Source organism: Chiroxiphia lanceolata, chromosome 4, assembly GCF_009829145.1.
Source record: "Chiroxiphia lanceolata isolate bChiLan1 chromosome 4, bChiLan1.pri, whole genome shotgun sequence".
Lineage (NCBI taxonomy): Eukaryota > Metazoa > Chordata > Aves > Passeriformes > Pipridae > Chiroxiphia > Chiroxiphia lanceolata.
In genome coordinates this window covers 49,576,258-49,603,786 of record NC_045640.1, presented here as the reverse complement: position 1 = coordinate 49,603,786, position 27,529 = coordinate 49,576,258, and the positions used below count along the sequence as shown (strand labels likewise).

The following is a 27,529-nucleotide window of genomic DNA, read 5'->3' as shown; positions in this document are numbered from 1 at the left end:
AATTTCACTTTACTGTTTAAGTAAATATTAATAATTTGTCTTTAAAACATTTTTTGAACTTTGAGGTTTTATTGCTGTAGTTGGTGTTCAGAATAGCCTTTGTTTGTCTCAGCTTATGAATAATCAGTAGTTTAGTAATAAAACTTGTGGGCAACTGAAATCACCTAGACCATCCTAAAATTCTAGTGACAGTTCTTCTGTAAATGTCAATAAAAGTATATTTTTCAGAAGGTATCTGCTGCAGTTGTTTAAACAACACTTTCAAGTAGAAGCATAGCTCCCAAGCCAATTTAATTGAATTTTCAACTATTAGTCATCAATGGAAACATGACATGCCTGGAAGCACTCATATTCAAAAAGACTTAGGTGCTTTGTATCCCCAAATTTTGTACAGCAACAAAGCATCCCTTTGTGTTAAAGATGCTCACTTTGTCATATGCATTTGGACTATAATCTATGCATCATCTCAATTCTGTGTTTTCTAGGCTAAATGCTCATTGTCTCTGCGGAAATGCATTTCTGTTGTTGTCTTAACTCAATATAATTGATTATAATGCTCTAAACTGACTGTCTGTTTCCTTTTCCTCTTTATCTACTTGTGCCAATACAGACTTTAAAGGTTTCTTCTCAGACGAATTTTCTCTCTCGAGCATGGTGGTATCCAATATTTTATTTCTTTGAGAAGAATGTGCAAGGCTCTGTTCCTTGCAGCTTTTCCTGGCCAATATCTTGGCCTCCCAGCTGCTTCAAATCTTCATGCAAAAAGTATTCACGGGTTCAGAAGACAGGAGAGGACAATGAAAAATCTACCTGAAGAAACAAAGGAAAGCATCTGCTCTGTGGTTTTTTTTTTGTTTTCTTTTGTTTTGTTTTTTACCAAAACATTAATGCTGTAACCAAAGTTCTTAAGAGGACTCTACTGTAACTGAAGAAGTGGACCAAGCTTCTGTGCAATTGATTGAAGAGACAATTATAGACACATATTGCCATTTCAGATGTTTTCTTATCAGGCTGTACAGACCTATTCTACTCCTCAGTGCTAGTGAAATGCACCACTGATGGGATTTTTTTTATTAAAAAAAATGGAGCAGGACTTTGCTTTACTAACGAGATAGAGGTGCCAAAGACTACAGTAACACTTTCATTACTAACTATCACTCATCCACAGAAGCACCCAAAAGTCTCATCTTCAGAGTTCTGGAGTGCATAAGGGCAAAAACATGGTCAATTGTAAAGGCACGATATTGGCGTATCAAGGTATATAAAAAAATAACACAATAGTGGGAAGTGGTTTGTTGATTTATTCTTGCTAATGAAGGTAAGGCCTTTGCATGACTGGTACAGCTGGAAGCGAGTCTGACTTTTTTTACACACTGGGGCTATGAATATCTTATGACCCTAAAATATTGCTTACCACTATTAACTCCCGTGTATTCTACTATATACCAATTTTTACATTTTTATTAGTAATTTTATATTTAAACTGTTGTGCTACCTGATGACTTTGCTAATTAGAAATAGCTGCTAACATCAGAGGTCAAGGAGCCTAAAATTTTATTTTTAATAAGGGATACAGTTTCAAAAATCTTTAATTACAGTTGGCCTTGTGTATATAGCTATACAGTGCCTATCAGTGTATGTACATGCATATACACATAAAAGCACACACTAAACGAAGTTATTTACTGGGAAGAGTGATCATAGAGTTCTTCATGCAGGTGAAAGTCCCACAGCTCTCACCTGCTTGAGGAATGCAAGGCTAGGTCCAAAATGAGGCTACATTTAAAATTTAATTTTTAATTTTAGTAGCTATCTCTTGCTGAAACTGTGTAGCAAGTTTGCTTGGGAGCCATAGATCTGCGTTGAAATTTTTTTTTTCTTTACCTGTTGGCACATGTTTCTGTGACTTTACTTTAAAAGGAAAACCCTCCAAACAAAAACATGCCAAGGTAAATACCTACAACAGCAGCATTTCTTCAAGTATAACCAAAAACCCTTTCATATTAACTTACACTGTTGTAGAACTCACATGTAGGTTCCTTTTTTTCCCCAGGGTTTCAGTCCAATTAAAATGTCTAGTTAAACAAGTTGTCTGAGAAAGTGGGAAATTAGCATTGCGTAAACATGTAACAAAACCACAAATTAACTGCTACCAGGTTCTTGTTGGTTTATGTTTTGTACTGTTGGGAAAGCAAAGTAGAAAATTAGCATACCATGTTTAACCATTTTTATTCTGGATTAATTTCTGCAGTTAATTCAATATTGTTTTCCAATCTTCAGTGAAACCTGATGCAAAAATAAAACTGCACCAAGTGTTGAGGTGATACTGATATAAAGGAAATGCTGCTTAATATTAAGAATGTCTTGAATTGACTGACAAGTGTGAACACAATTTAAATTATGACAACTTCCTTTTAAAAAGTTCAGTTAAAGTTATAAAATAGTATTAAAATATGATTTTTTTTTTTCAGCTGAGGGGATCATTGCTCTTGTTGTACATGAATATTTTTGTGCATTATCAAAATAATACAATAAACAATGTTCCTTACATCCTTGGTAAAACTTAGCTAAGAAAGAAGTTCTGCTGATGTTTGGTTTTGTTACTTAAAATGAGCTTAGTAGACTCTGATAACATGCCCCTGAAGTTGTGTGTGTATGGGCATAACTGTGCTTCCATTTGCTTGCTCCTAGCAGACTTTGAACAGCTAAAAAGCCAGTATCAAACACTTATGAGTCCTTTTTCTCTGTCATATAAACGAGTCTGTTCAATGTCAGTCAGTAAATCTCCCAAGATACTTGTTATATCAGTACTACTTCATAGAGCATAATTTTTTAAAGATTAAATCTAGGCTTTGTGATATCCTAAATATGGTCATGCTAAGCCACCTGTAGTAATACTGTCTTTTAGGATTTATGAACAGATTTCATTATTGGTAACCATGCCTTGAAAATTAACACAATGAGAAACCTTACAAGAGGAGCCTAAACAGTGGTTTTCATCTGGTGGCTGAAAAAAAAATACTTAGGTAGTCGAGATAGCTAATTGCATAACCACCACCGTGTCTCAGTGGGATTTCTGTAATAACATCTGCAAAGTAGAACTTCATGCAAGATGAGGTGTTTGGGTTTTTTATGCTTATTCTTATTTCTGGAAGGAAAAAAAAATGTGAGTGACGCAATAGAACCAAGTAAAGACTCTGCTTTTGTGGGGCCGTGTGAGCTTTCCTTATACTGCTGAATTTGATAGAAACTTCTATTGTAATACAAAAGGAAAGCTTAAGTGGCAGCTCTAGCTTAAAATACTTGATTCCTGTTCTGGCTCAGCCCTTCTGTAAGTGCTTAATATTTCTCCATTTTATCCAAGCCCTTAGAAGGAGGGGGAGGGTAGTGTTTAATTAGCAGTAAGCACCGGTTCTCTACTCTCTCAATAGCTTTTAATTGCTTTTGCAAACTTGGATGGTATAGTTGTATTTGAAGATTGTTTAGGCCTATATATAAGGTGATGAAATGGGGTAAGTAATCATACATGCTGATTCTTACTGCTGTAGTAGTTCATCCAATACAAACCACAACTGCTTTGTGAAAATTACTAATTTTAAGATCGTGCTGATTGTTGTATGTTAATACCGTGAAGCTGAAAATATAGTTTCATCCTAAGAGGAAAAAGGATTGCAGTAGGTAAAAAGGAGAAACTTGAACTTAAGCCTACAATCAAATTATTAGTACATTATTTGCACTGTATATGCCCAATGTTTTGCAATGTGTCACTACTTATTTTTTCCTAGTTACAATATCTCTTACAGGTGTCATATGAGCTGCACCTGTGCTGTGACTATAACATGCTCCTTATCTCTGCTGAAGAGCATTTACATGTTGAACTTTCCAGACACTTCAGAAAACCCAAACCCAACAACTAAACTCTACACTTGTACACCTGGCATATCAGTATGACTTAGTTGCCTTGTGTTTATGAAACAAGCTTTGTTAAATGCCTCATCTAAATTTAAACCTGGATGTAACAGGTTGTCTTTCAGGATTTAAAGAAATGTGGTCCTAAGTGGTCATGCTATAGATGTTTAATTGTAATGCTAGAAATGATTAACATATACTTGAAACCACTGTAAATGGACACTTTTTTTCTGGTATGTGCTTAGCACTCCCATGTGGTCATAAGTGGTACTATGTATTAGCCGTCCTTCATTGCAGTTTTCTTGGAAAGATTGCTACAGGTGGGGTAGTAGCAAAAATAGCTGTGCTAAACGTTGCTATGAACTCAAGTACTGCATTTGCTTCCCTCCTTAAAGGGCGAGAGAGAAAGAAACTAAAAAAAAAAAAATCAAAACTGTATATGCTAAGATGCACTACCTTCATGTAATAGAGAAAAAAGTTCAGTAACAGAGACAGAACTGGGAAGTCTTCTAAGATATGAGAGAGCAATCTCTTAATTGGATTATTGCAAATCCACTTACCAGCGTCTTAAATCAGAATCTGTTCAAGGTGTGGCTTTCTCCCATCATTAGTATCTGGCTAGACAGTTTATGGTAAGTTGTTTGGTACTGACCCGAATTCTCTTGCTCATTTCAGTAGATGTGAAGTATGATTTACAGTTTTAGAGACAGGTCCATAAACTGCAGTGCAAAGTGAAGCCTTTCCATTTACTTTAAATGAACTTTTCCATAGCTCTTTGTTTTGTTAATTTTTTTTTTTAACTTATAAACCTTGAATCTTAAAGATTCATGAAGTAATTTTGAAAACATGTCCAATCTATCAGATGCACTGAAACCATTTTTCCTTACTAGTAGACTTAACTACTAGTTAAGTTAACTAGCTCCGTTGTCATCTTGATATTTTTACAATACCCATGTTTTGGACTTAGCCAGAACTCTTCTATGAACACACAAAATTAGAGTGATACTGTAAGGTTGAACACTTCTGAAGAGTTCTGTACAAGGCACTGTAAAATCAACATCTTAAATTCAGTTACTGAGGAAAGGGATCGTAAAGATAAATGCTTCTTTTGGGCTCCACTCAAATGAGTGTTGCTGCTTAAGTGCACATGAGAAAAATATCCTAGCATGTCACTGAAGTAACTTTGCTTATAAGTAAGCCTTCATATGCTACTTTATTATGCTTCCCAGTGTCCAAAAAGAAGTGCTGTGAAACAGGACAAAGGCTTTTGTTCTAGTATTTACAAGAAAGAGAAAGACAGATGAAAACACAGAAGTAGATGGTGATCATATATTGCTTTTTACATGAAATTGAGCTAAAACTACACCTAACTTCAAAGTAATGTAGAAATAAATTGGGTTTTGTGTAATAGTGCCGAAAAAAAAAAGCCTTTAAGGAAACAGGCAATGTTAAGTACTTCATTCTACAGTACAGCTGTGTATCTGTGCTGGTTCTCATCCATAACTTAGAGTGTAAAAATAAAAACCAACTCTGAGAGATACTTGGAGATTTTAAAATACTTAAATATAATTAGCAATTTTTTGTGAGTTGTTCCTTCAAGCTCTCACTAATAGCTTCTAAAACAAGAACAAAGTGCTGCAATGCTTAAAACATACTGAAGCTTTTTCTAGTTGGCTTAAGTTTCCATGGATTTAACTGTATGATTAAGTCTTATTAACCTAGAAAGTAGCACAAGAGAATGTCAGGCTAGATACAGATAGCTTATGTATTGTAGGGAAACATTCTAGTTCTGAACTCATCTTTCCTAACAAAACACTCAATGCCTGAATGATGTTTTAAGAAGGAGTAACAATACTGGGCAGTCTCTAATGTGTGTCTAAAATACTGGTGTTGAGGATTCCTTCTCTCCTAATGTAAATTGGTGATGAAAAACTCAGGAAGATTTGAATTGTTTTCAGTGAAAATGTTTTAATTACAAAGGATTTGGAGTTTTGCAAAGAGTTAGCAGTTTGTTTTCTGTGGCTCTTTGCTGTGAACTAACCTTTAAGATGCAAACTAGGTAGGAGAGAAGAGCAAAGCAGCTCTTGCTGGAAGGAGCAGTGTGTGACTTTTGAACTAAAATTATATTGACTGCATGCTACATGCAGTCTTATCTATACTATAGTTGAAAAAAGATGCTGTATTATACTTAGTGCTCACACTTTTTCAAATTATTCTGTAGTGGTTGGCCCAGTCCTTCCCCTAGATGAGGAGTGAGTAGCTTTATCCTTTGCTTGCTGTATGGTTAAACATAACTGGGTTTAGTTCTGGTAAATGCCAATGGAAAAAAATGTAGATCCATTGTATACAGTGCCTAAGATGTTTTTAAGGAGTCTATGCATGGATTTCTTCTAGGAGAAATACTCTTCTTTCAAGCTGTGCCTGTATAATAGTGTCAGCTCTTGCATTTGCCCTGAGCATAGCAAGGTTTTTAGGATGTTAGCATTTGTGACACTGCAAAGAATTACTACAGAAGAATCTCATTTATGCCAATTGAGATGACTTTTCACAAAGTAACTTCACTGAGTATTTGACTTTTGGTTTTGGTTTTTTGGGGGGAGGGGGTTTATTTGGTTTGTTTGGTTTGTTTTTGTTTTTTTTTTAATTGAAAGAAGAAGCAGTCAAAAACTAGTCTGAAGTAAAAGCATCTTGAGCAGTTGGGCACCCAGGCACCGTGCAGGCACATGTGTGCAGAGAGGGGCCCCTGTGGCATGTGCAGTGTTGGATTCAGTACAGAGGCTTCTCTGGGAAGGTAAACTAGGTCATACTTACATAGTAGGCTGTGAGCCATCTTTGCATGTCATTTTGAACTCCTTTAAGACAGAGCACAGTACCAAAGGTGGCAATAGCTAAAAGGTGTAATGAAGGTCACTTGCAAATCAGAAAAATATAAAAGGGCTGAAAAGGCAGATCTCTGTAAAACCAGTCATTGGAGAGCTGTGTTCTAATTCAAGGGAGCATAAAATTTGGGGTTACTTCAAGCATGTGAGTTCCATTTAAAATGAGTGGGTCTGTTTGCTTTTTAAATGACTGGGGTTTTTTCCATTGGAGATGATAGGAGTGCTGAGAATATCAAGAGGAAATTATCTCCCTGCTTACTTTTACCTTTACCATTGAAGTGTTTGTGTATGAACAATATTACTAAACTCCAGCGCCTCTTACATTTTGACTAACTTGTTATGAGTGCTTTATTTCTTTAAAAACTGAGTTTGCATTCCACTTTTTTCATAATTTGTTGCCACTCAAAATGCTGCTTACACTTAAGCCTGTGCTGATCTGGGCTCCTGTCTCACTATGTCTGCCTCTTCTAAATGGCTCAATACAGAAGAGTAGGATTTACATTTGAGAAGACTCCATAATTAACCCTAAAGCCAAAAGTCATTCTTGTCAGACACATCTTTGCACAATTTGAGACTTGAAAGTATTTTTAAGTACAAAACCTAACATGCTAGGACATACTCTGTTTTTTTTCTCTCAGGAATCAGTTCTTGCTCTTTAAATGTTCAGTATGTTTGTTTGTTTGCCTGATTCAGGAGAGCATGTGTGAGATGTGAAAAAGATGAGTTCTGGCAGCTTCGTGAAGTCAGGGTCATACCAAGGAACCTGAAAGTAAAAGCAGAAATAATGGTCTGATGGCTGATGTTCTCGTGCTTTCCATGTGACTTTGAGAACTGTAAAGACTTCTGTAAAAACACTGCAGGACCTTGCTTTTAACTGCAACATGTTTTCATACTCAGTGGCCGACAGCTTTTCTTGCATGACTTCTCCTAGGTTGAATCTGTAGTTGTGTACATAGGCTGGAGCTATATATCCAACCTTGGAAAAATTAGGCAAGAAAAGCTGTTGGCTGCTGAGGAACCCTACCTGGTAATATAGGAATGCTGTAATGCATGCATGATAAGGAGCTAATAAATGGCAGGTTTTTATGGCTTTAGGGTCCAGTTCTGCAAACGCTGCACAGCATAATGCTACAATAACAAATGATAATACTTAAAGACCTTTTGTGCTGTAGTTTCCACTAATGTTTGCAAACTGGGCCTCATTTTTACATAAATTGTTCACAATTAGCAAGAGTTGACTTTTATCTTGTGAAACTTTCAGGATGACACTTTATAGCTGATGTCAGCTATTTTGGTTAGGTAACTGTGAGTGTTGTGGTTTGCTTTATGTGTGCAAGAGAGACTTGGAGCTAGAGTTGTGATTTGTAAGATGTTGCAATCTGTTCACTGTATAAAAAAAACAAAAAAAAAAAAAACCCAAAACAAACCCTAAAAAGTCCTACTGCACTAGCTGTACTTTAAAAAAGCAATAACATGAGCATCTTTTAGCTTTTGTCTCCAAAGGTGCTATCTGTCATGATCATTTCAGTTGTTGGCCGTGAATTTGGTAAAAACATGTTAAAGAAGTTGTCTTATGTTGTTTAGTTGGCACATACAAGTAGAAATTTTTTGTGGTCAGCCTGTGTACTGACAAGTGCAATACTTTGGACTACTTACATGACCACCCATATCTTTAAAAATCAGAAACCTATATCCGTTTATGGTGCTAATGATCTCAAATACTATTAAGAGCTGGTATTCTCTTCTTACCCATGAACACTAAGGAAAGCTGGTTTTGACATCTTTTCAATAAAGCAAAATTTCTCTACATTTTGAGCCTGTTCCAGATGATTTTAATATAAATGACCCTTTTCTACTTCTATTTTATATAAAAACTGCAAACAAAGTAAGTATTTTAGTGCAGGAAAACATTAGAAGTGTATATGTTGGTCTGAACTACATGTCCAAGTCTAAGTTTTCATACATTCTTAAGATAGCTAATCTTCTGAAACTCAGTCTGAAATACAAGAGTTGTGTTGGCAGGATTAAGGTGCAAGCTAGTAGTTTAAAGAAAATCATCCTCTGGCTTCATCATCATTGTTGAAGCCTCAGAGACAGAGAGGATGTGAAATGTACAACGCTGCAGCAGGAGAACACCAATTATGCAGGGTAGATCCACCTTTTGCTGGAACTTCGAAAAAACAAACTTGTGAAGGAACATGACCATGTAACCATATCTAAAGAACAGAATTGAAATTTGATGTAATTATCAAGGCTGTTCATTGTAGGACATTATAAAAACCCATGAAGGGACATTAAACTAGATTGTTTAGATTGTGGAACAGCAATGTAACTTTCTGGCTTTGTTTGAAAGCTTCACAAGCAACATCCTCTTAAGACGAAAAACTCTTGTGCCTTCTGTTGCTGAAGTTATTGTTCTCTTCCCTCACCGCCTTTGGTTATGAATTTCTTTGTATATAATGGACAATGCACTTCCCAATCTTTTCAGGAGGCATTTTGGGGCAGCAGTACCTACACTTTCTACCCATGGAGAATACCAAGACTCTAGTTCTTTTAAAGGCCCCTTACATCTCAACTTGCAGTTGTAAAAGTGCCTGTCTGTGACACATATGGCAAGCCTACTGTAATCAACTCTGAAATAAATATGCTCTATTTGATATGGACATGTGAACATGCAGAGTGGGTACCATGTCCAGGTACACCCTGGTGAGTCAGCAGGGTGCAGCCTGGAACACTGCAGCACATTCCTCTGCTCTAAAGTAGTTGTGCTCTGAGGTTTTGGCCCTTAAACTGTTCTCTTTCATATACTGTAATAAGTTCTCTTGAATCACTTGCACCTTGCATGTCAAGGAATATGGGCTTGTAAAAGATCTATTTTATGGAACTTCTGTGTCAACGCAAAGAATATTCCATGGCTAAAGTAACTTAATTTAAAGCAGAAACCCACCATCTGAGATAAAATCAGGGCGAGCTGCTGGGGGTTTTTTTTGAGTGAAGAGGGATAATCTAGTAACAATAGTCTAGATTGTGTCTTGCTACTTGTCTCAGTGCCTGCTTTAATAGTAGGACACTCGGAAGAGCCAAAGATAAAACAAAGTCATCCATAACAGTCCTAAGCCACACTGAAATATAACTTTCCTATCTCTTAATTACTAGATGCTTCAGAGAAAAAGGGCTTTTGTTTTTTAATTTACAAAAAAAAAAAGTGCAATATTTACAGAAATATAAAGAGATAAATGGCTGCATGTTTGAATGCCCTGCAAAAAACAAAGCCTTTGTGAGCATGTGACATGCACTTGACTGTGTTTTTTTAGCCTTCGCATCTGCTGTGTTACAGAAACATGTTTCAGTGCACTAGTCTAACTCAGAGATTTCAAATATTTTCAATATTCTTTTGGCAAGGAGAGTGTTTTTTAATGAATAAAGTGCCTGTGGAAATAAAAATCCAAAAGTTGCCTGCAAATGTAAATAAAGCATATAAAACCACAGCCCATACTTGAAGAGAATGGGTGCTAACTCAGTAACTGTAGAGAATAGCTGCTCAATAGTCGTAAACGTTGATAGTATTCCAAGTTTGAGAAAAGAATATTATGTTTCTTTTGAGAGTTTACTGTGTTAATTGAACTTCTACTGTTTCTGCTTGGGCCTTAACTCTGTAACTTAGTTATCTTTAAAGAAAAATAAGATCCTTTGAACTATTCTATTTCAAATGCTTGTTTTAATGACAGTCTTTACTCTGATGGGGATTTTTGTTTGTTACATGGAGGGGTTTTTTACCTGTTAAAAGTAAAGTCACCAAATGCTTTAATTACTCAATTTGAGGTAAAAGAGTTTGAAGAATGGTTTTTCCTTAAGTGCAGAATTCAAGGGAGGGTGGGTTTTATTACATTGCTACTCGGACTGAGGAGGAATGATTTCCACGGGAAGCATTATAGTGCTACAACTTGTATATGTAGTTATTTGGGGTAAGCAGAATATTAGTACGTGCGTATTGTTTTGCTGTTAATTTTATGCTCTATAAAGAGGCTATTTAGTACTAATTTAAATTGAAAAAATGGATTTTAATGTTGCAATAGCTATTATTTTAACATGAAACATCCATTTATGTACTGATACGCTAGAGCAAAATATACATTTGATCACTAACTTCATTTAAAAGTATGAAAGTAATCTTTATCAAAATTAATGTGGAATTTAATCTCTGGACAAGCTTGAATTGGTCATATGCCACTGAAACCAATCTTTGAACTGCATACAGAAGGAAGGCAGGCTTTTTTTTTTATCTAGTGTAACTTCTTGACTAGACTAAGAGGGAAGTGAGACTAGATTACTGTTCTATAAAGAAAACGGGCAAAACCAGTAATGTGTTTCAGCTGTGCTGAATAGCTTAGCATCTTATTTTCACACTGTAGAATTTAAAATTTTCTTGAGACTCAGATTTAAGATGTCTTTAGTTCAGCTAAATTTTCACCTGTTCTTTTTATATTTTTTCTAATAGTTGCATTTTATTGGTATACATTGTAATTAACCACTGAATTTCTGCCAAATATATATATATATATATATATATATATATATATAAAGATGCATTCTGTTCTGCTGATTTAAATCTGTGTTCTTAGTTTTTTTATTTTGTTTAATCCATGACTAGTAAAACATCCATTTGCTGTTTAGATTAAAGAGACAGTTGCCTTAATTGCTTGGAGGAAAGCTCACCTTGACCATTTGAAGCTTTATGTATTTCTAAAATTCCTGTAACTTCTGTAAAATTGCAATAAAACCTTTTTAATACAGTTCAGCCACTGTTTTATGAGCCACTTGTCACTATCTTTATGGAATGCTTAACTATTTAAAAAGAAGTTTTTTAACAACACTGTTTATAGTGGATAAGCACCTCTTGTTCCCTGCGTTTTTTTTATTTTTGGGGGGGATCACTTTAAAGATGGTGTACTTATGTTTTGCCCACAGTGCTCTTGTCTTTTAGTGAGGGGGTACCAAGAGCACTTCCTAAAATCGTTGATGCTGCAGCAAATGGCTTGGAACACCCTACGGTAGGGTTTTCAACATCTGATTACCTTTGTAGGGATTACATTTCCTTGTTGATCAGCAGAAAAAAGTGCACCAAGGTGTATTCTACAGAGCGAGGGAAGTTACCCTGAAAACTAGTTGGGGGTAGGTTTGGGTTTTTTGGGGTGTTAAGGTGTTTGTGTGGGGGGTGTGGGGGGTTTTTTTGTTGTTCGGTTTTTTTGTTTGTTTTGGGTTTTTGTTTGTTTGTTTGTTTTATTTATTTATTTGTGGGAAAGAACTATAATTATTTTTCCTCTAAACTTAAAATTCAGGTCTGATAAGCCTCTCTGTGCTGTTCTGCGTTTACCAAGCAGTTGCTTTAACCTAGACCTGAGACATGTTTCTGGGTTAGTCCTCTGTTATGAAAACAGAGCATTTTGGTCTATTACTTAAAACTCCCAGCTTTTCTATTGGGGAAGGGGGAAGAAGGATCATCTGTATTTCGTTTCCTTCGAAACACCACTAAAAATGGATGCTTGCAGAAGGAGCGTTTGAAAGCAAGTCCTATGAGGTTGTGGGGAGCACTCTCTTTTTTTTCTTTTTTTTTTTTTTTTTTTTCCGCCATTAGCTGAACATGTGTGCTTATGTTTAATGACATCTTTTAAACTTCGACTGTGTCCAAGCACCGAGCCAGCTTTTGACCGGTGAAGGCGGCGGCGGTACCGGAGCCCGGCCCCGCTCCCCGCCCACAGGCCCGGCGGGACGGGGTCAGGGCGCCGCGGGCCTCGCCTCCCGCCCGCCCCCGCCATCTTAAACCGCTACTCGCCGGCAGCGGGGCCGGCGCGCCGGTCCCACCGCCCGGGGAGATGGCGGCGCCGGGCACGGCGGCTTGGACGTGGCTGCTGCGGCCGCCCACCGCCACCGAGCTGCTGCTGGCGGCCCTGTGCTGGCTCGGCTGCTACTGGCTGCTGCGGCGGCGGCCGCGGGCGCTGTCGGGGCTACCGCCGGGCCCCGCGCCCTGGCCGCTCGTGGGCAACTTCGCCTTCGCCCTGCTGCCCCCGCCGCTGCTGCGCCGGTGGGCGGTGGAGGTGCGGGACGGCGGCCGCGTCTCCCCCGCCTTCTCTCCGCATGTCTTCCTCACCAGCCTCACGAAGATGTACGGCAGCGTCTTCCGCCTCTTCGTGGGCAGCCGCCCCTTCATCGTGCTCAACACCTTCGAGGCGGTGCGGGAGGCGCTGGTGCAGAAGGCGGAGGTGTTCAGCGACCGGCCCTCCGTGCCCATCGTCCTCATGATCACCCACAACAAGGGTAAGCGCCTGGGGGCGCCCCGGCGGGTGTCGCTCGGGGAGCTGTCGCACCCTGATGGATGGCCAGGGCGATGATACCGAGCGGGAGCTGCGAGCGGGGCTCGTGCCTGCTGTGCCAAAATTTATTAATAACTATTTTGAATTGCGGAGTGAACCATTTACTTGCTTTTTGCTCCTAGCGTGTGTCCTTCACCCTGCTGCTGACCGAAAGCACGCAGAGAGAAACTCGCTCTCCCTTGAGGTGGACATACAGCATCCCCGTGAACTGGGCAGTGCTGTGCTGTGCACCACAGACCACCTCTGGATGACTGAAATGCCTGATCCCTTTAGCTCTGTTCACAGTAAAGGAACCGAGGAGTGGCTGAGGGAGCTGGGGTTGTTTAGCCTGGAGGAGGCTCGGAGGGACCTTATCGGTCTCCCAGCTACCTGAAAGGAGGTTGTAGCCAGGTGGGGGTTGGCCTCTTCTCCCAGGCAACCAGTGGTAGGAAAGAAGACATGGTCTCAAGCTGCACCAAGGGAGGTTTAGGTTGGGCATTAGGAAGAATTCCACAGAAAGGGTGATTAGGCATTTAAATTGATTGCCAAGAGAGGTGGTGGAGTCACTATCCCTAGAGGTGTTTAAGGAAAGACTGGATGTGGCACTTAGTGCCACGGTCTAGTTGATATGGTGGTGTTCAATCATAAATTGGACTCAATCTTAGAGGTCTTTTCCAACCTAATTGATTCTGTGACTGGCGTTTGTGCAGGGGTTTAAGGAACCGCTGGTCTGTCATCTAGGGGCTTTCTGACTTTGACTGTGTCAGGAGAAGAAATTTCAAAACTTTGGCAGTGGTACGAAAATGAGTGCTTCCCCAGTTCTTACCAAGGGAACGATGGCAAAGAGCAGGTTTCTGTGGAGTCCTGTAGCTGTGCAGTCTGTGCTGCCTGTGTGCAAGCTACTGTTGCTGAGATGTTTGCAGGTGTATTATTCTGCTTGTCAGAATTTATTGAGCATATTTGGGGTTGTGGGTTTTTTGTTTGGTTTTTGGGGGGGGGTTGTTTGTTTGTTTTGTTGGGGTTTTTTGTTTTGTTTTTTTTTACAGGTCAAAGGAGAGTTTACTAGCTTTTGCAAGAAGAGGGCATGGAGAGTGTAAATGCATATTGGCAATACTGCAGTTAGAATTTCTTCATGTTTAGTTTTTAGGTCATTATGGATGTCAGTGTTTGTGGAAAACTAATTTTCCATTTCCAGTTAGGAGGTGTAGCCCAGAAGGCTTGTTAATGTGCTAGCTTGTTGTGAAACTTATTTTTTATTTTTTATCAACTTATCTTTAATTTGTTGTTGGGTTTTGTGTTTGGTTTTTTTTGTTTGCTTTTTTTTGTTCTGCTTTGTTTTGTTTTTAGTGAACCAGAATTACCCTTGTAAGGATAAGAGGAAAGCGAGAGACCTAGATCATGTTTATTAAAATGTGATCAGGTACCATTGCTGAAATTAGTTTAAAAAATAAAAAAAAAATTATAAATTATATTGATGTGAGATATTACTGGCACACTATCATGCGTGAGTGTTTTTAGGTACAGTACTTTTAGCAAGAACTGGGGGAGGAAAGGGGAAGAGGAGTTAGATAATTTTAGCGGTGCTGTAAAAGTGCGTGTTTAAGCTCATGGTGGATTTCTTTTTCCTTAAACACTGTGTATTTCATGTTTCATATTCTCTGACAGGCTTTTTTGAACATGGTGCCACAAGGTTAGCAAGGGCAATTAGCTGCTTTCACTAGTGGATGTTCAAGGGAAGTTGAGTGTGTAAGGAGCCTGTTGTCCAGAGCCAGAGCGTGCTGCAGCCAAGTCCAGGGACTGTGCCTGCCTGTGTTGCGCTGCAGCAGGGACATTACATTGCTTTACGTTTAGTTTTATCTGGAAGGTCACCATAACTGCTCTCAGGCACGACGACTGTTACATGAGGGCTGCCCAGTGGTCCATAAAACATCATGATCTGGTGTGTAGTGCGTATGTTCACTGGTGCAACACGTTGAATTGCCACAGATGTGGAAGTGTTGTAGAATGAACCACAGGGGTGGTGTATTTTGAGTATACAAAGGGAAAAGTCAGTGAATGTGGGCAGTGCGGGCTGCTGGTTCTCCAAATGCCAGTGTAAGTTACAGGTGCTCTCACTGGGCTAGCTTGGGTTTAGTGGTAGCATGAAGGAGATGACTGAACATCTGTGATGCTACATTTGTGATAACTACTCTTTCTTTTTTTGTCTGTGGTTCGTGGAGGAGGGCAATGGGTTACAACACTCAAACTGGAGGCCTCTGAAGGTTGGTCTGAGAGCCTTCTGAACATAGGTTCAGGAGTTTGTGGTGAGACTTTACTGCAGGTCAGGACAGAGGCAGTTGTGTTAGTATGTACTAGGAAGGGAAATGATAAAAGCAGGATGATGGATAACTTCAGATCTGCTGGTCACAATTTGGGTACTACAGCACTGGGACGCTTTGAGTCAGTAAGTGTTCATTTTGGGTTTCTACATCTTTGTTCTATAAGCAAGCTACAGGCTATGAACTTATAGGGCTATTTTCTTGTAAGCTACATTTTCTGTCTTAGTTTTGTCTTTGCCCTGAGCTGACCTACTGGGTATGGCATGGAAGAAAGCAGGGCTTATCTCAGCTTTGTGGCTTGATTGTGTGTAACATGCAAATGGAATATTGTGGCTGGGGGAGAGCAAATAGAAGTATCAGAAATGGCAAATACTGTATTTCAATGACTTGATTAGTAAAGAAGGGAGACCTCTTTGGCTGGATGGGAAGTGCCATGAGAACTTAAAGGAGAAGTTAAGTCTTAATCGAAGGCTTCTGCACATGCATCTGTGAGAAGAGAAATACTAGACTGGGGGAAAATGTAGATTTTGGTGGTTTTGTTTTAGTAAAGCGTTTTTGTATTTTATATCTATGAGAGGTAGCAGTGACTCAATCTCTAGAGTGGATGGAGTCTGAGTGGTTGTCTGCCACTTTAGCCCTGCCCTGTGCACATCCAGATGTGGACATCTGACAACACAGAAGTTAAGTGTTATTAAAGGTCATGAATTCTGTGTTGGTCGATGCTCCCAGTAAGCAGAAACACTAAAGCGAGCAGAAAGAAATGGGGGGGAGGGAGGGTAAATGAGCCGTTGCCAGAACTTGCTTCTTGTAAGGATTTAAATTTTTTTCATGTAAAAAAGAAGAATAAAATGAACTCTGGTTCTATGAGTTTGTTGATTGTATTGAAAGGTTTTCATTATCAGTTCATAGAATTAGCCTTCTGCGATGAGCATGAAGTCCTGGTTATTCTTGTTGCTTCATTATTGTATTTTCTTCAGGTTTTTGTTTGTTTGTTTTATTTTGCTTTTGTTTGTTTGTGGGAGTTTCTGTTTTTTTGGTTAGGGTTGTTTTGTTTTTTTAAAGAGTAGAGTTGTCTATGGTGGGTACTTTGACTTTTCAGGGCAGGCAGAGATTTTCTTTGAAAACAGCAAAGGACTATTCTGTTAGTGTAGCTTAGTAGTGATCCAGTTGACAGTTTGCTTTCTTCTCTTATCTCTGTTATTATAAGTTCATGCTCTTCTTCCTCCTCAGTCTATCTCCTGTGTTATTCTTTCCTTATTTGCAAATCAGTTATTAGTATTCTGCAGCAATTTGGGGTTTCAGGATGTCAGAAAACACCATGCTGTGCAGCCATGCCCTGTGCAGGACTGCTGGAGAGACTCTGGATGTGGGAAGGTGTGTTGTTGGTGTTAGCTTTTCTGGGGCACTACGAGAGTCTTTTTTACATTCAAGACAATAGGTTGGTTTTATTTGATGAAAGTATTTGAATCCTAAAACTTACTTTCCTAATGACAGAAAGGGGAACAGATTGTGGATATATAGTCTGGTTTTGAGATATTTGTTGTGGGATAGAAATAGTGATAACTTTGTTTTATTCCAAGAAATCCATTTTTCTTTTCCACCCCAGCCACAAACCTTGGAAATGTTGGTTCTTGGCCAAATTCAGCCCTGAATATGCCTGTTTTTTCACTTACCCTACTTGAGGACACCAAGTTAACCATGGAGTACATTAGATATAGCAGGTTGTGTGTTTGTCACCCTGAGGTGTCTTTGGCGTGGTCCTTTAATTCAACAGGAGAGATATTTCTGTTTGTGAGTGAGCAATAGTTATACTTGAAGCTAAGGCATTTAATTTAAATGGTGTTTCATAATGACACAATCATGCAGAACAAGTGCCTGGAGGCATCAAAACTGTTGAGATGCAAATCAAGCAGGTTTTTGCCACATGGTTCTGAACCTGTCTTTAGCTTCCCAGTTCGTTCAGAGCATGTGTATCCTTTATTTTTATTACAACTTAAAGAAAAACCTTGCTTGTAATAGAAACATATGCAAAAAGTATTGAGAAGTTTGTATAACGTGAAGGCGAAAAGAAATACAAACCAGTTGGTGCTTTAATGTCTTCTATTCTGCTTCGCTGAAGGAATTCCTATCTCAGGACACTGAGGAGAAAAGGCAATAGCCAATCTATGTCCCAGAATAACAGTTCCTAAAAAATTATAATTTGTAATGAAGCATCTACAGTACCTCTTCTCCATCCATTTGTGTCTTGCAAAGACTAATAAAACTACTGATGTAACTTCAATATTAATTTCACGCGTTGGGAAAAGGAGGAACAGGATTTCCCAAAGCTATTATAAAGAACCTTGTGTTCTTCCTCTAGCTCCTAGCCTAGTGCTTGGGATAGATTTATTGTGTATCATTTCCCTCTTTTCTGGGTCTTGGGTTGCAGGTCCGTATAATTATTTCTTGTTGAAAATAGGGCATCTTGGTTTCAGACTCTTTCTTTCTCTTTTAGGTGTTATTTTTGCACCGTACGGTCCTGTCTGGAAGCAACAGAGGAAATTCTCTCTCTCGACATTGCGTCATTTTGGAGTAGGGAGACATAGCTTAGAGCCTAAAATCATTGAGGAGCTGAACTTCATAAAGGAGGAAATGCTGAAGCACGGGAAGGATTCATTTAATCCCTTTCCAATCATTCGCAACGCAGTGTCCAATGTTATCTGTTCCATGGCCTTTGGCAAGCGTTTTAACTATGAAGATGTTGAGTTCAAGACGATGCTGAAGAACATGGCCCGTGCACTGGAGCTGAGCGTGAACAGCTACATGATCCTGGTCAACATCTGCCCTTGGCTCTACTACCTTCCCTTTGGGCCTTTCCGGGAGCTTCGGCAAACAGAACTAGATATTACTGCTTTTCTGAAGAAAATAATTGCACAGCACAGGGACACACTGGATGCAGCAAATCCCAGGGACTTCATTGATATGTACTTCATCCATGCGGAAGAGGAAAAGAACAACAAGGAGAGCAGCTTTAATGATGACTACCTATTTTTTATCATTGGTGACCTCTTCATTGCAGGCACAGATACTACTTCCAACACATTACTGTGGTGCCTGCTCTACATGTCCCTTTACCCGGAAGTACAAGGTAAGACTATTTTTATTCTAGGTGATTTATTCCAGACTGTAAAGCTCTAGATGGATGCTCAGAAGCAAACAGCGGCAGTGCAGATATCATTTGAAGTGCAAACAATGTGTGTATGTGCAATTTGAAAGGCTGATATGTAATCAGACATCTTCTATCCTCCTGTGCTTAGTGTTAGTGTTGTATATTAAGTACTAAATGGCCTTTTAATCTGTGCATTTCCTCTGTTTTGGGGCAAATCTTTTCCAAATAATTCCAGGGAACTTTAGTGTGTTTGAGAAACTTTGGCAATTGTGGCATTCCAGGCATACAGCAGTGACACAAGATATGTAAGATCCATACTGGCAAGGTCTGCTTTTATGCCTTCTGAGCAGGGAGGTTGTTGAGCCTAGTGGCAGAGACTGGGGAAGTGAAACACTACCCGCTGTAGAGGCAGATCAAATCAGAAACAGTTTAAGCAAATTGGTCTTGGCACAAGTGCACAGCACCAGCTGGTCAGTGTCTTTGGACAGGCCTCTCCCCAGGAGTGGTCGTGTCAATGGTCAATCTTGGGTAGATGGTTGATGATGGCAGGGGGTGGGAGGGTAAGACACATGGAACACGTGACCCCAAAGAAGTGGCAGAAGGAATTGGTCTTGCTCATTGTTAGGGAAAGATGACTGAGGGGAAACCTTATGCTATCTACAGCTACCTGATTGGAAGATGCTGAGAAGATGGGGGCAGTCTCCCCTGAGGTGTGCAGTGCAAGGGAGAGAAGCAGTGGAGACAGTCTACAACAAGAAAATTCTAATCATATGCTAGGAAAAAAAAATTACCCTGTTGAAGATGGCAAAGGAGTGCAACGGATTTTCCTGAGAGTTAATGGAATCTCTGACTTTAAAAGTATTTGAAACTCAGTGGGTTATGACCTTGAGTAGGCTCATCTACCTTCAGAGTCTGATCTGTCTAGAATAATCACTTCTAAATAGGTTGAGATCATAGTTCATTGCACCAAGTCAACCAGTTTGTTGACCAAAGATTGCACAATGGGGCATCCGTTCAATACGTGGAAGAGAGAGTTCACTGGGACAACTGCAAAATAAACTTTTATTGCATAGGCTTATTCTTCTGTTTTTGATGTCTACATGTTATCACTGCTTGACTTGATATGCAGTTACATGAATTAGATATATTCTAAATTACACAAATAAGATCTGGAAGAGTGTTGTGTTGGTTTGGGTTTTTTAACCTCTTTCTTACCTGCGTGTTACTGTATGGGTATGTGCTGGTCAATTTTCCTTCTTCTGGTGATCTCTTTTATTGCTTCTCTCCAATTCCACCTTTCCTTATGTGGCTGCTGTTGAGTAATCTAAATAAGCTCAATAGTCTAGAGTGTATCACTTAGCTATGGAATGTGATTCTCTTACTTCTAGTATCCTGTTCCTTATGTATCCTGATTGCCTTGGAGTAAGGTAGGGGCCTCTTTTTTTGACTCTGGTAATGTGTTTCTCTTAAACATATTGACATATTTTTTTCTGTAAAGAAAATACCTGAATTTTGTAACTTTTAGCAGTAGCAAATGCTGCTTGCAGACATGGAAAGGCAAGTTAAAGGCTATCAGGGGAAAAAAATCTGGAATAGCCCTTTTCTCTTTGGAAACCAGTTTTGCTTTTTACATAGAGAAAGAAAAGGATTGGTGTGAGACAATGTGCTGAGGCCATGTGGAGTGTTTGGTTTGTTTTGTTTCCTGACTTTGTTTTGGTCCTTAACTTCTGAAGATCTGTGAGATTTTTAAATACCTGAAAAGTTGTGGAGCAGTTCAAATATCATGCTGTTAGTGGAGAACTGCTCAAGTTTGTATTTTTGCACTTAGCAATGTGAGCAGCAGTTTGGCTGCTTTCTGTATGGTTCAGCATTTCTTTACAAACTGAACAAATGAGTTGTTTGAGATGAAGCACTGATGTGACATTTGGCATGAGACAGTCTCCTTAATTTTATTTTTTTATGTTGAAAACTTTGTTTAAATTACTGTGCATACCTGAATACTGGGATATGGTGTGTCACTAATAAAAGTAGCAATCCCTCACAAAGAAAATTCTGGAGGGCCATGCCATCAGCAGCACATCTCTTGCTGTATTTTTTAAATGTTCCTCATACGTGAACTTTTTTACTAGTGAAACCATTAGGTGGCAGCAGCTGTTCACTGAACCCAGTTCAGGCAGCAATTCTGGATGTTGCTTGGGAAACTGGGACACTTTTTTTTGTGTTGAGCTTTCATTTAATCTTGTGTCACTGCTAAGAGAAAAGAGCAAAAACTCAAGAATATCAGCAGCTTGATTGGAAAAGGAAGGCAGGACAACCACAAAGTATTCAGGATACAAAAGGTGAAAATTGAAAACTGACTTATTATTTTTGATTAAAGGTTAGTTTTGAGGTCTCCTCTTTCAAGGAGACCTTTTGCTGTGTAGCCAGATCCCAAGTTACCTGTAAGAGAAGGCATATCATCCTGCATGTACATAGGTGAAGCAAATCTTGCATCTTGGAAACTTTTGTGAAGAGAACTACTTGCATGATGAGTCTTCTGAGAGATGAAAGGGACAAACAAATATTTTGACAGTTTATGCTTCCCATGAATGAGAAAGGAAATTAGCTCATTAACTTTTTTTTGCTTTGCAGAAGGGCTGTGTGGGGAAGGAGCATCTGCTGCTGCCTTTTGGGGGAACTGGGAAATAGCTGAGTTTAGGTTCTGTGAATAGAAAATAAGAAGTGGCAAGAACAAGTTAAATGGCTTCTACATTTGCAGTAACAGCACCAGAATTCCTGCTCCAGAATGAAGTGTCTAAAGCAGCTGCATGAAAAGCTTTCCAATCTCTCTGTGTGCAGGCACACACTGCACACACTTCTCTTTTTGTTTAAAGTTTTTAATGTGTGGCAGAAGCTTGATGTTTTCACCATTCAAATTACTGTGTATATAGATATATATATGTGTATGTATATATATATATAATTAACCTCTTAAAGTAAGATTATGAATAGATTTGGAATTGCCACAGAACTTTTCCTGTACTCTTCCAATGCAAAAGTGTGAGCAATGTCTGTCATCTCAGTAGCTTTATTTTTGACAATTGTGCTTGGTTGTTTTCTTCTTAACTGAGCCTCTTCTTAAAGCTCATGCTGGCATAGTTATTTCAGCTAGGGATCACATCTTGAAGTAATTTTTGAGAAATCTTATGTAAACAATGAAGCATAGACAGATGATATTGGGAAGATGTCTCCTGACATATTGTGTATCTTTTGAATTTTTTATTTTTCTTGCTCCCTTTGAATAGAGAAGGTTCATGCAGAAATTGAAGCAGTTCTAGGACATGACAAAGTTCCCTCGCTTGCTCACAAGGCTCAAATGCCCTTCACAGAGGCAACCATTATGGAAGTGCAGAGGATGACTGCAGTTGTTCCCCTCTCTATTCCTCGAATGGCCTCAGAAACTGCTCGTAAGTGTTTCTAGAGACTTCTTTCTTACAGTATTTCTTTTGGGGATGAAGATCTGATGGGACATGTAGTGATAATTTACAAAGACCTCATTTATGTGTTAGACCTGTAACCCAAGTACGTAAAATGCCATTTTTAGATAGTAGGTGGCCTCAGGATACTCCTCTATTTAAGCAGCATATCTGACCTTACATCCTAATTTAGAGCAATTTCTTTTATGTGGGTCAGCCTGTATTGACTGATATGCTTAGTTGTAGCTGGCAGCTGAGACTCCACCTTTGTACCTGAAATAGCAGAGTTGTTTTTGGCATTCTGACACAGAGGTCTGAAAACATCAATTTAGAGCAGGTCATTGGTTAAAGGCTTATACCATTGACCTCCACATATTTTTCCAACTTATCTATTGCTGAGCAATGGCTAAAGCCAGTGTAAGATAGTCATATTCAGCTTTCAAACCCAGTACTGAATTGATCTTTTTTAATTGTTTTGGCTTCAGGACAGTGAGGTGCAACAAGCTGAAATAAGACCAGTAATTTCAAGACCCTCTTGTGACAACAGTTCAAAACCCATCCCTTGACTGTGCTGGGGCTCTATGACGGCACAGGAGTAAGAGGAAACTGGGTTGCAGCACTTGCAAGTGCATTTCTTACAATTACTGCTGCTTTTTCTCTGCAGGGAGCTGTTGGTGTAACTTGATGTCTTTCCAGCTGCTCAGGTCTGTGTGATTCCGACTTAAACAGGGTAGCAGAGATCACCTTTGCCTTAAGCTTTTGCTACATTTGCAGCCCACTGCTAGGGATGGATATAATTTTTTATGACATCCTCTAGTTGTCTTTTTAGTGATATGTTTCCCATGTTTACTTCCAGCAACTTGTCAGATCTCTGTCTCTGTGCTTTTGTTTCAAGTGCTACAGGGATATACCATTCCTAAGGGCAGTGTGATTGTGCCCAACCTGTGGTCAGTACACAGAGATCCTAACATTTGGGAGAAACCAGATGAATTTCAACCATCAAGATTTCTGGATGAAAATGGGCAGCTAATTAAGAAAGAATCATTCATTCCTTTTGGAATGGGTAAGATAATCCACATGCACTCATTGGGTGCTGGGGGGGGGGGGGTGTTTCAAGTGTAGAGCCTTGGAGGTGTGAGATAAAAAAATGCACATAGGACCAACTATAGAACTTGTTTTATTATTACAGTTGGTGACTTGCAAAATGGGTTGGGTTCCTAAAGTCTCCAGCTGCCAGGCAGAAAGTATGAATTGTCCTTTGCTAATAGTTTTGTTGCAGATGTAAATGCTGTTAATACGAAGTAATACTGATGAGCAAGGCTTAGAACAAAAGATTCAGAGTTCATAGCTTAATAGTAGCTTAAGCCTTTCTGTGTTTGGACTATGGTAGCACAGGAATTACATGTGTGTTAACAAAGGGATCAACTGTGTAAAGCCAGTAACATATCTCTTCTAACTGTTCTTCAGGTAAACGTGTGTGCATGGGAGAGCAGTTGGCAAAAATGGAGCTGTTCTTGATTTTCACAAGTTTAATGCAAAGTTTTACCTTTTTGTACCCTGAAAATGCTGCAAAACCATCCATGGAGGGAAGGTTTGGTCTAACTTTGGCTCCATGTCCGTTCAACATAATAGCTTTGAAGAGATGATATAAAATCAAAAAAAAGATTTAGCAAAGAAATACTGCACTTTTAAAATCCAACTTTTTTTTGTTTCCATCTCTTGTTTCTTTTTTCTCAGGAAAACACCAACTGCATATGCTTTCATAGTCAGTGATCACTCCATTTAGACTTCTGGAAAGTAAAGATTTTCTTTGTTAGCTGTTGCATTCCACAAACAATCTGACAGCATAGTTTTCAATTTGATATTAAAACTTGCTGGGCTTAAACCCTGTCTACAAGCTATTGCTGTCAGTTTGTCAAATGTTAATTATGGGAGAATGGTCCAAAACATCTGTTAATGCTTTAGCAGATAGTAATTGTAAAAAATTGTAAAAGTAGCACATGATTAATTTACCAAAGGAGTGAAGGACATCGTGTAATATCAAAAGGATTAACAAATGGCAGGGTGTTAGCGTTTTCTGTGTAAAGAAACATTGTAATTGAGCTTAACTAATGACATACACTTTTTGGAAACTACTAAATGACTCTTCTATTAACCTTGGAGAATTCTTTCTTGCAAGTAACTCCTAGGTGTAGATAGGATCGAATCAGTCTGGATTCCTGGATTCAAACGTACTTGACTGTCAGGGCTCACTAAAAACATGTAGGTGCCAACTCTGAAACCCCCAGGTTTGAGGCCACATGAATGCTTGAATATGCCACATTCTCAACATGAAACAAGTGTGCAGCACATGGATGCAGATGTTTTATTTCGGCATATAAATGAGAGCAGAATCCTCTAACAAGAAACAGAATCCTCTAACAAGAAGTCTGTTCTTTCTGGTGCCAAGCAGATATTCAGGATGACATCTGTGCTGCCTCTTGGCGTCCACTGTTTTCCCCACAGCAGCAGTGGCTGCAGTCTGGATGAAACCAACAGCCACTCATAGGGAAGAACTCTCCATGTGCAATCCTGGACTCAGGGCTTGCACTCAAGCTTTTCATTCACCAGCAGTACGGACAGTACTGCCACAACCTCTACGTCTTTGGGAACTGGACTCTTCAAATATGACATCACAGTGGCATTAGGAGTGAAGGTCTTAGACATTTACCATGGAACAGGAAAAATCTGACAAGCTTGAGGTTTGAATATAATGTCTTTGTTATCTTCCACATGAAGTGCAAATATCTGGTTCATATAGTACTACTGTATCAGTACCTTATTCTTTATAAATGCAGAATCTTAGTGCTGTTAACCACTGTTAAACCAGTGGCCAAGGAAACCTCATGTTAGGTGTTTTGGAACAGGGCAGTCAGTCTTGCCTTGTATTTGAAAGATCTTTTAAACACGTAAAGTGATCTTTGGGGGGAATATGTAACAATTAACCTTTAATTATTATTCAATCACTTTATACCCCTTTTGATCTAGCAGAATTTCATATCACATGAATTAAGTTCTTATGTACTCTTTTAAAGAAAGTTTTCTCCCTGTCACTGGAGATCTAGAGAATACTGGGAGTCCTCCTAATGTCAAGTTTACAAGACTGGAATGTTAATTTGACTGTAATTTAGAATTGGGTATTCCATGGCAGAAACTGAATCTAAATTGTAAAAGAAGAATCAACTTTTCAGCTTTAAATTAATGTCTGGTTTTGTCACTTTTAAACTTGAAATTTTATAAGCCAGGTAGTGCCTAACAAAGACTGTAAGATAGTTATTTTGGATTTAAATTAAGGTTTTCTGTTACCTGTTCTGAATAACAGAGTGCCTTAATTTCTGAATTATGTATTTAATTGGTCAAGTATCCCACTGTTTGTGTGAGAACTTCCAGTTCTTATGTAGGCTAACTTTGGACTTCATAAGCTTCTGTTGAATTTTTTTATTAGTATGAAATTTTTGAAAACTTAGCACAATAAAAAGTTGAATTTGATACCAATGCTAGTGAACTTGCTCTAAAAGCTGACAGTATTGGAGAATTAAGCACTCGTTTCTTTAATTTTGTATTTTCCATTGAATAAATAGATTCTGTACAGTCAGGATTTTTGTCTGAAAAATCCTTAAAATAGTATATGCTTGACTGAGAAGCTAAAATTTAGTGCTGATAATATTTATCTTTCTGTTGAAATGCCTTTTAAGCAACATAATGATGTTGGTGTGCAACTGATCACTTATACAAAATATCTGTCCTTTTGATCAGTGAGGACACATTTGAAAAGCACTTTAGTACTTTATTTTTACATTTTCCAAAGAAAACAAAATTCGCATAATCCCCTAGTATGTGAAATTGTACATATTTGTGCTTGTTTTGCCTGCTGAGTTTAGTTTAAGATATCACCTTTGAAAACTACCCTTTGAAAATTATTCTTCTGCAAATAGTATCTTGAGAATGTGGTTTTTGGTGATACCTGTAATCAAATGCTGCATCGTGTGACAAGCTAAAAATACTGATGCGAAGGTTCAATCACGTCAATGTCTGTCAGAATGCAAGATGCTGTTAGAAATTACAGTAAAGACTTGCCTTTCATGCCTTCCAGATGCACTGAAATTTTCACAGGATGCCATCAAAGTAGCTAAATAGTAGCATAAAAGCAACAAAATCTTCGTGGTTTTCAAAGTGTGTTGCCATCTTTGGCAAACTAAGTAAAATGGTAACAGATTTGGGTTGTGTTTGTAAATGTATCCTCCCCCTCTGTTTTTTAGCAGAGGAAGTATATCAAATGCCTTGTTGAAAAATGTATATATAAGTGAGTGGCTGTTTCTGAATGCTGAAAATATCTTTGTGTCTAAAAATTACTTCAGACTTTGCTTCAATATATTTTTATTTTTAATAAAGTAATTCCCAAGTAAGTGTGTGACAGCTTTGCATAGTCCTTTCGATGAGTTCCACTTACTGACTAAGCTTGTGGTGTTTGGCATCTTACAACAAAAGTTTCAGAGTGACAAAATATTACAAAATGTTTTTGGATGAGGAGTGAAGGACGTGGGGGAACAACGTGGGGACGTTGAAGGACGTGGGGAAAAATACACTGCCAGGTGTGTTATGATCAAATGATCCAAGGAATGTTTTAAAAACACTCACACAGAATAAAAGGAGAGGGAAGGGTAGAGATGAGGAAGATAAAAGGGCAAATGAGTTGTCACCAGGAGGAGATGCACAGTGTGCAAGGAAGAAAATCTTGGGTGGGAGCTGAGGTGTAGTTTTTTTGGACTCCTGGCATAGGGAGGCATGGAGGGCAGAGAGGGAAAGGGGTGGCCATGGAGAGCCTGGGGTGGAGGACAGAGAGCTGGGGCCTCTGGCCTAGAGGAGGCCCGGTGGAGGGAGGAGGTCGTTATATATAGAAGGGAAGACCTGGGAGCGGACAGCTGAAGTGCTTGTGGGGAAGGAGAGTATGAGCACTGTGTGTGCTGGAAGCTGGGCACTCAGGAGCAACAGCTGTATGTGGAAATTGTGTGTCTTACACCCTGGGCTTAGGTTGCAGGTTACTTGGCATAGTGCTTTTTATTTTGCCTTTTTTTTTTTTTAAGGGAAATTCATTAGTTACCCACTCAGCTGTCATTTGTATACACAAAGAACAGTAACTCTGAGTCTCTGCTTGAGTAAAGCTGTTTCCACAACCACTTCCTGCTCCTGCCTAACCTACTGTCAGGTGAGGCTGAGTGAGGAAGTGAGGAATTTTTTTGCATTGGGCTTTTGGTACAAAGTGCAGAGATATGAGAATCCTCTTATTTTTTTGTTTGACTCAAACAAGCTGCTTAATGTTTACCCTGATGCTGACTTAAGTACAATATGCTGTAATTGCTGTATTGTCAGCTGCTGCTGTTGCTGACTTGAAGTGCTGGTTGTTCTGGAGATAAATGAAGTACGTGGAAAA

General features: G+C 39.0%; 2 protein-coding genes across 7 annotated transcripts in view; both read left to right on the top strand.

Moving 5' to 3' along the window:
* The window catches only part of SGMS2 (sphingomyelin synthase 2), a 57,952-nt gene extending 46,611 nt beyond the window's left edge, over positions 1-11,341 (top strand). For all 6 annotated transcript variants that reach the window (XM_032686487.1, XM_032686492.1, XM_032686489.1 and 3 more), the window contains one exon: positions 611-11,341. In XM_032686487.1, the coding sequence (XP_032542378.1) occupies positions 611-814 (204 nt within the window). In that variant the 3' untranslated portion in view covers positions 815-11,341. The remainder of the gene's footprint in view (positions 1-610) is intronic.
* Positions 11,342-12,646: 1,305 nt separating this feature from the next.
* On the top strand, positions 12,647-26,504 carry LOC116786140 (cytochrome P450 2U1). The gene is made up of 5 exons (XM_032686486.1): positions 12,647-13,103; positions 17,951-18,583; positions 21,889-22,050; positions 22,955-23,122; positions 23,527-26,504. Exons 1-5 carry the CDS (start codon positions 12,662-12,664, stop codon positions 23,703-23,705), a joined length of 1,584 nt encoding a protein of 527 aa, XP_032542377.1. The 5' UTR covers positions 12,647-12,661; the 3' UTR covers positions 23,706-26,504.
* The last annotated feature ends 1,025 nt before the right edge of the window (positions 26,505-27,529 follow it).

Coding starts and splice junctions, on each gene's coding strand:
- LOC116786140 (XM_032686486.1), top strand. CDS start 12,662: ATGGCGGCGCCGGGCACGGCGGCTTGGACGTGGCTGCTGCGGCCGCCC. Junction 18,584..21,888: donor CCTTTACCCGGAAGTACAAG/GTAAGACTATTT, acceptor CCCTTTGAATAG/AGAAGGTTCATGCAGAAATT. Junction 22,051..22,954: donor AATGGCCTCAGAAACTGCTC/GTAAGTGTTTCT, acceptor TTTTGTTTCAAG/TGCTACAGGGATATACCATT.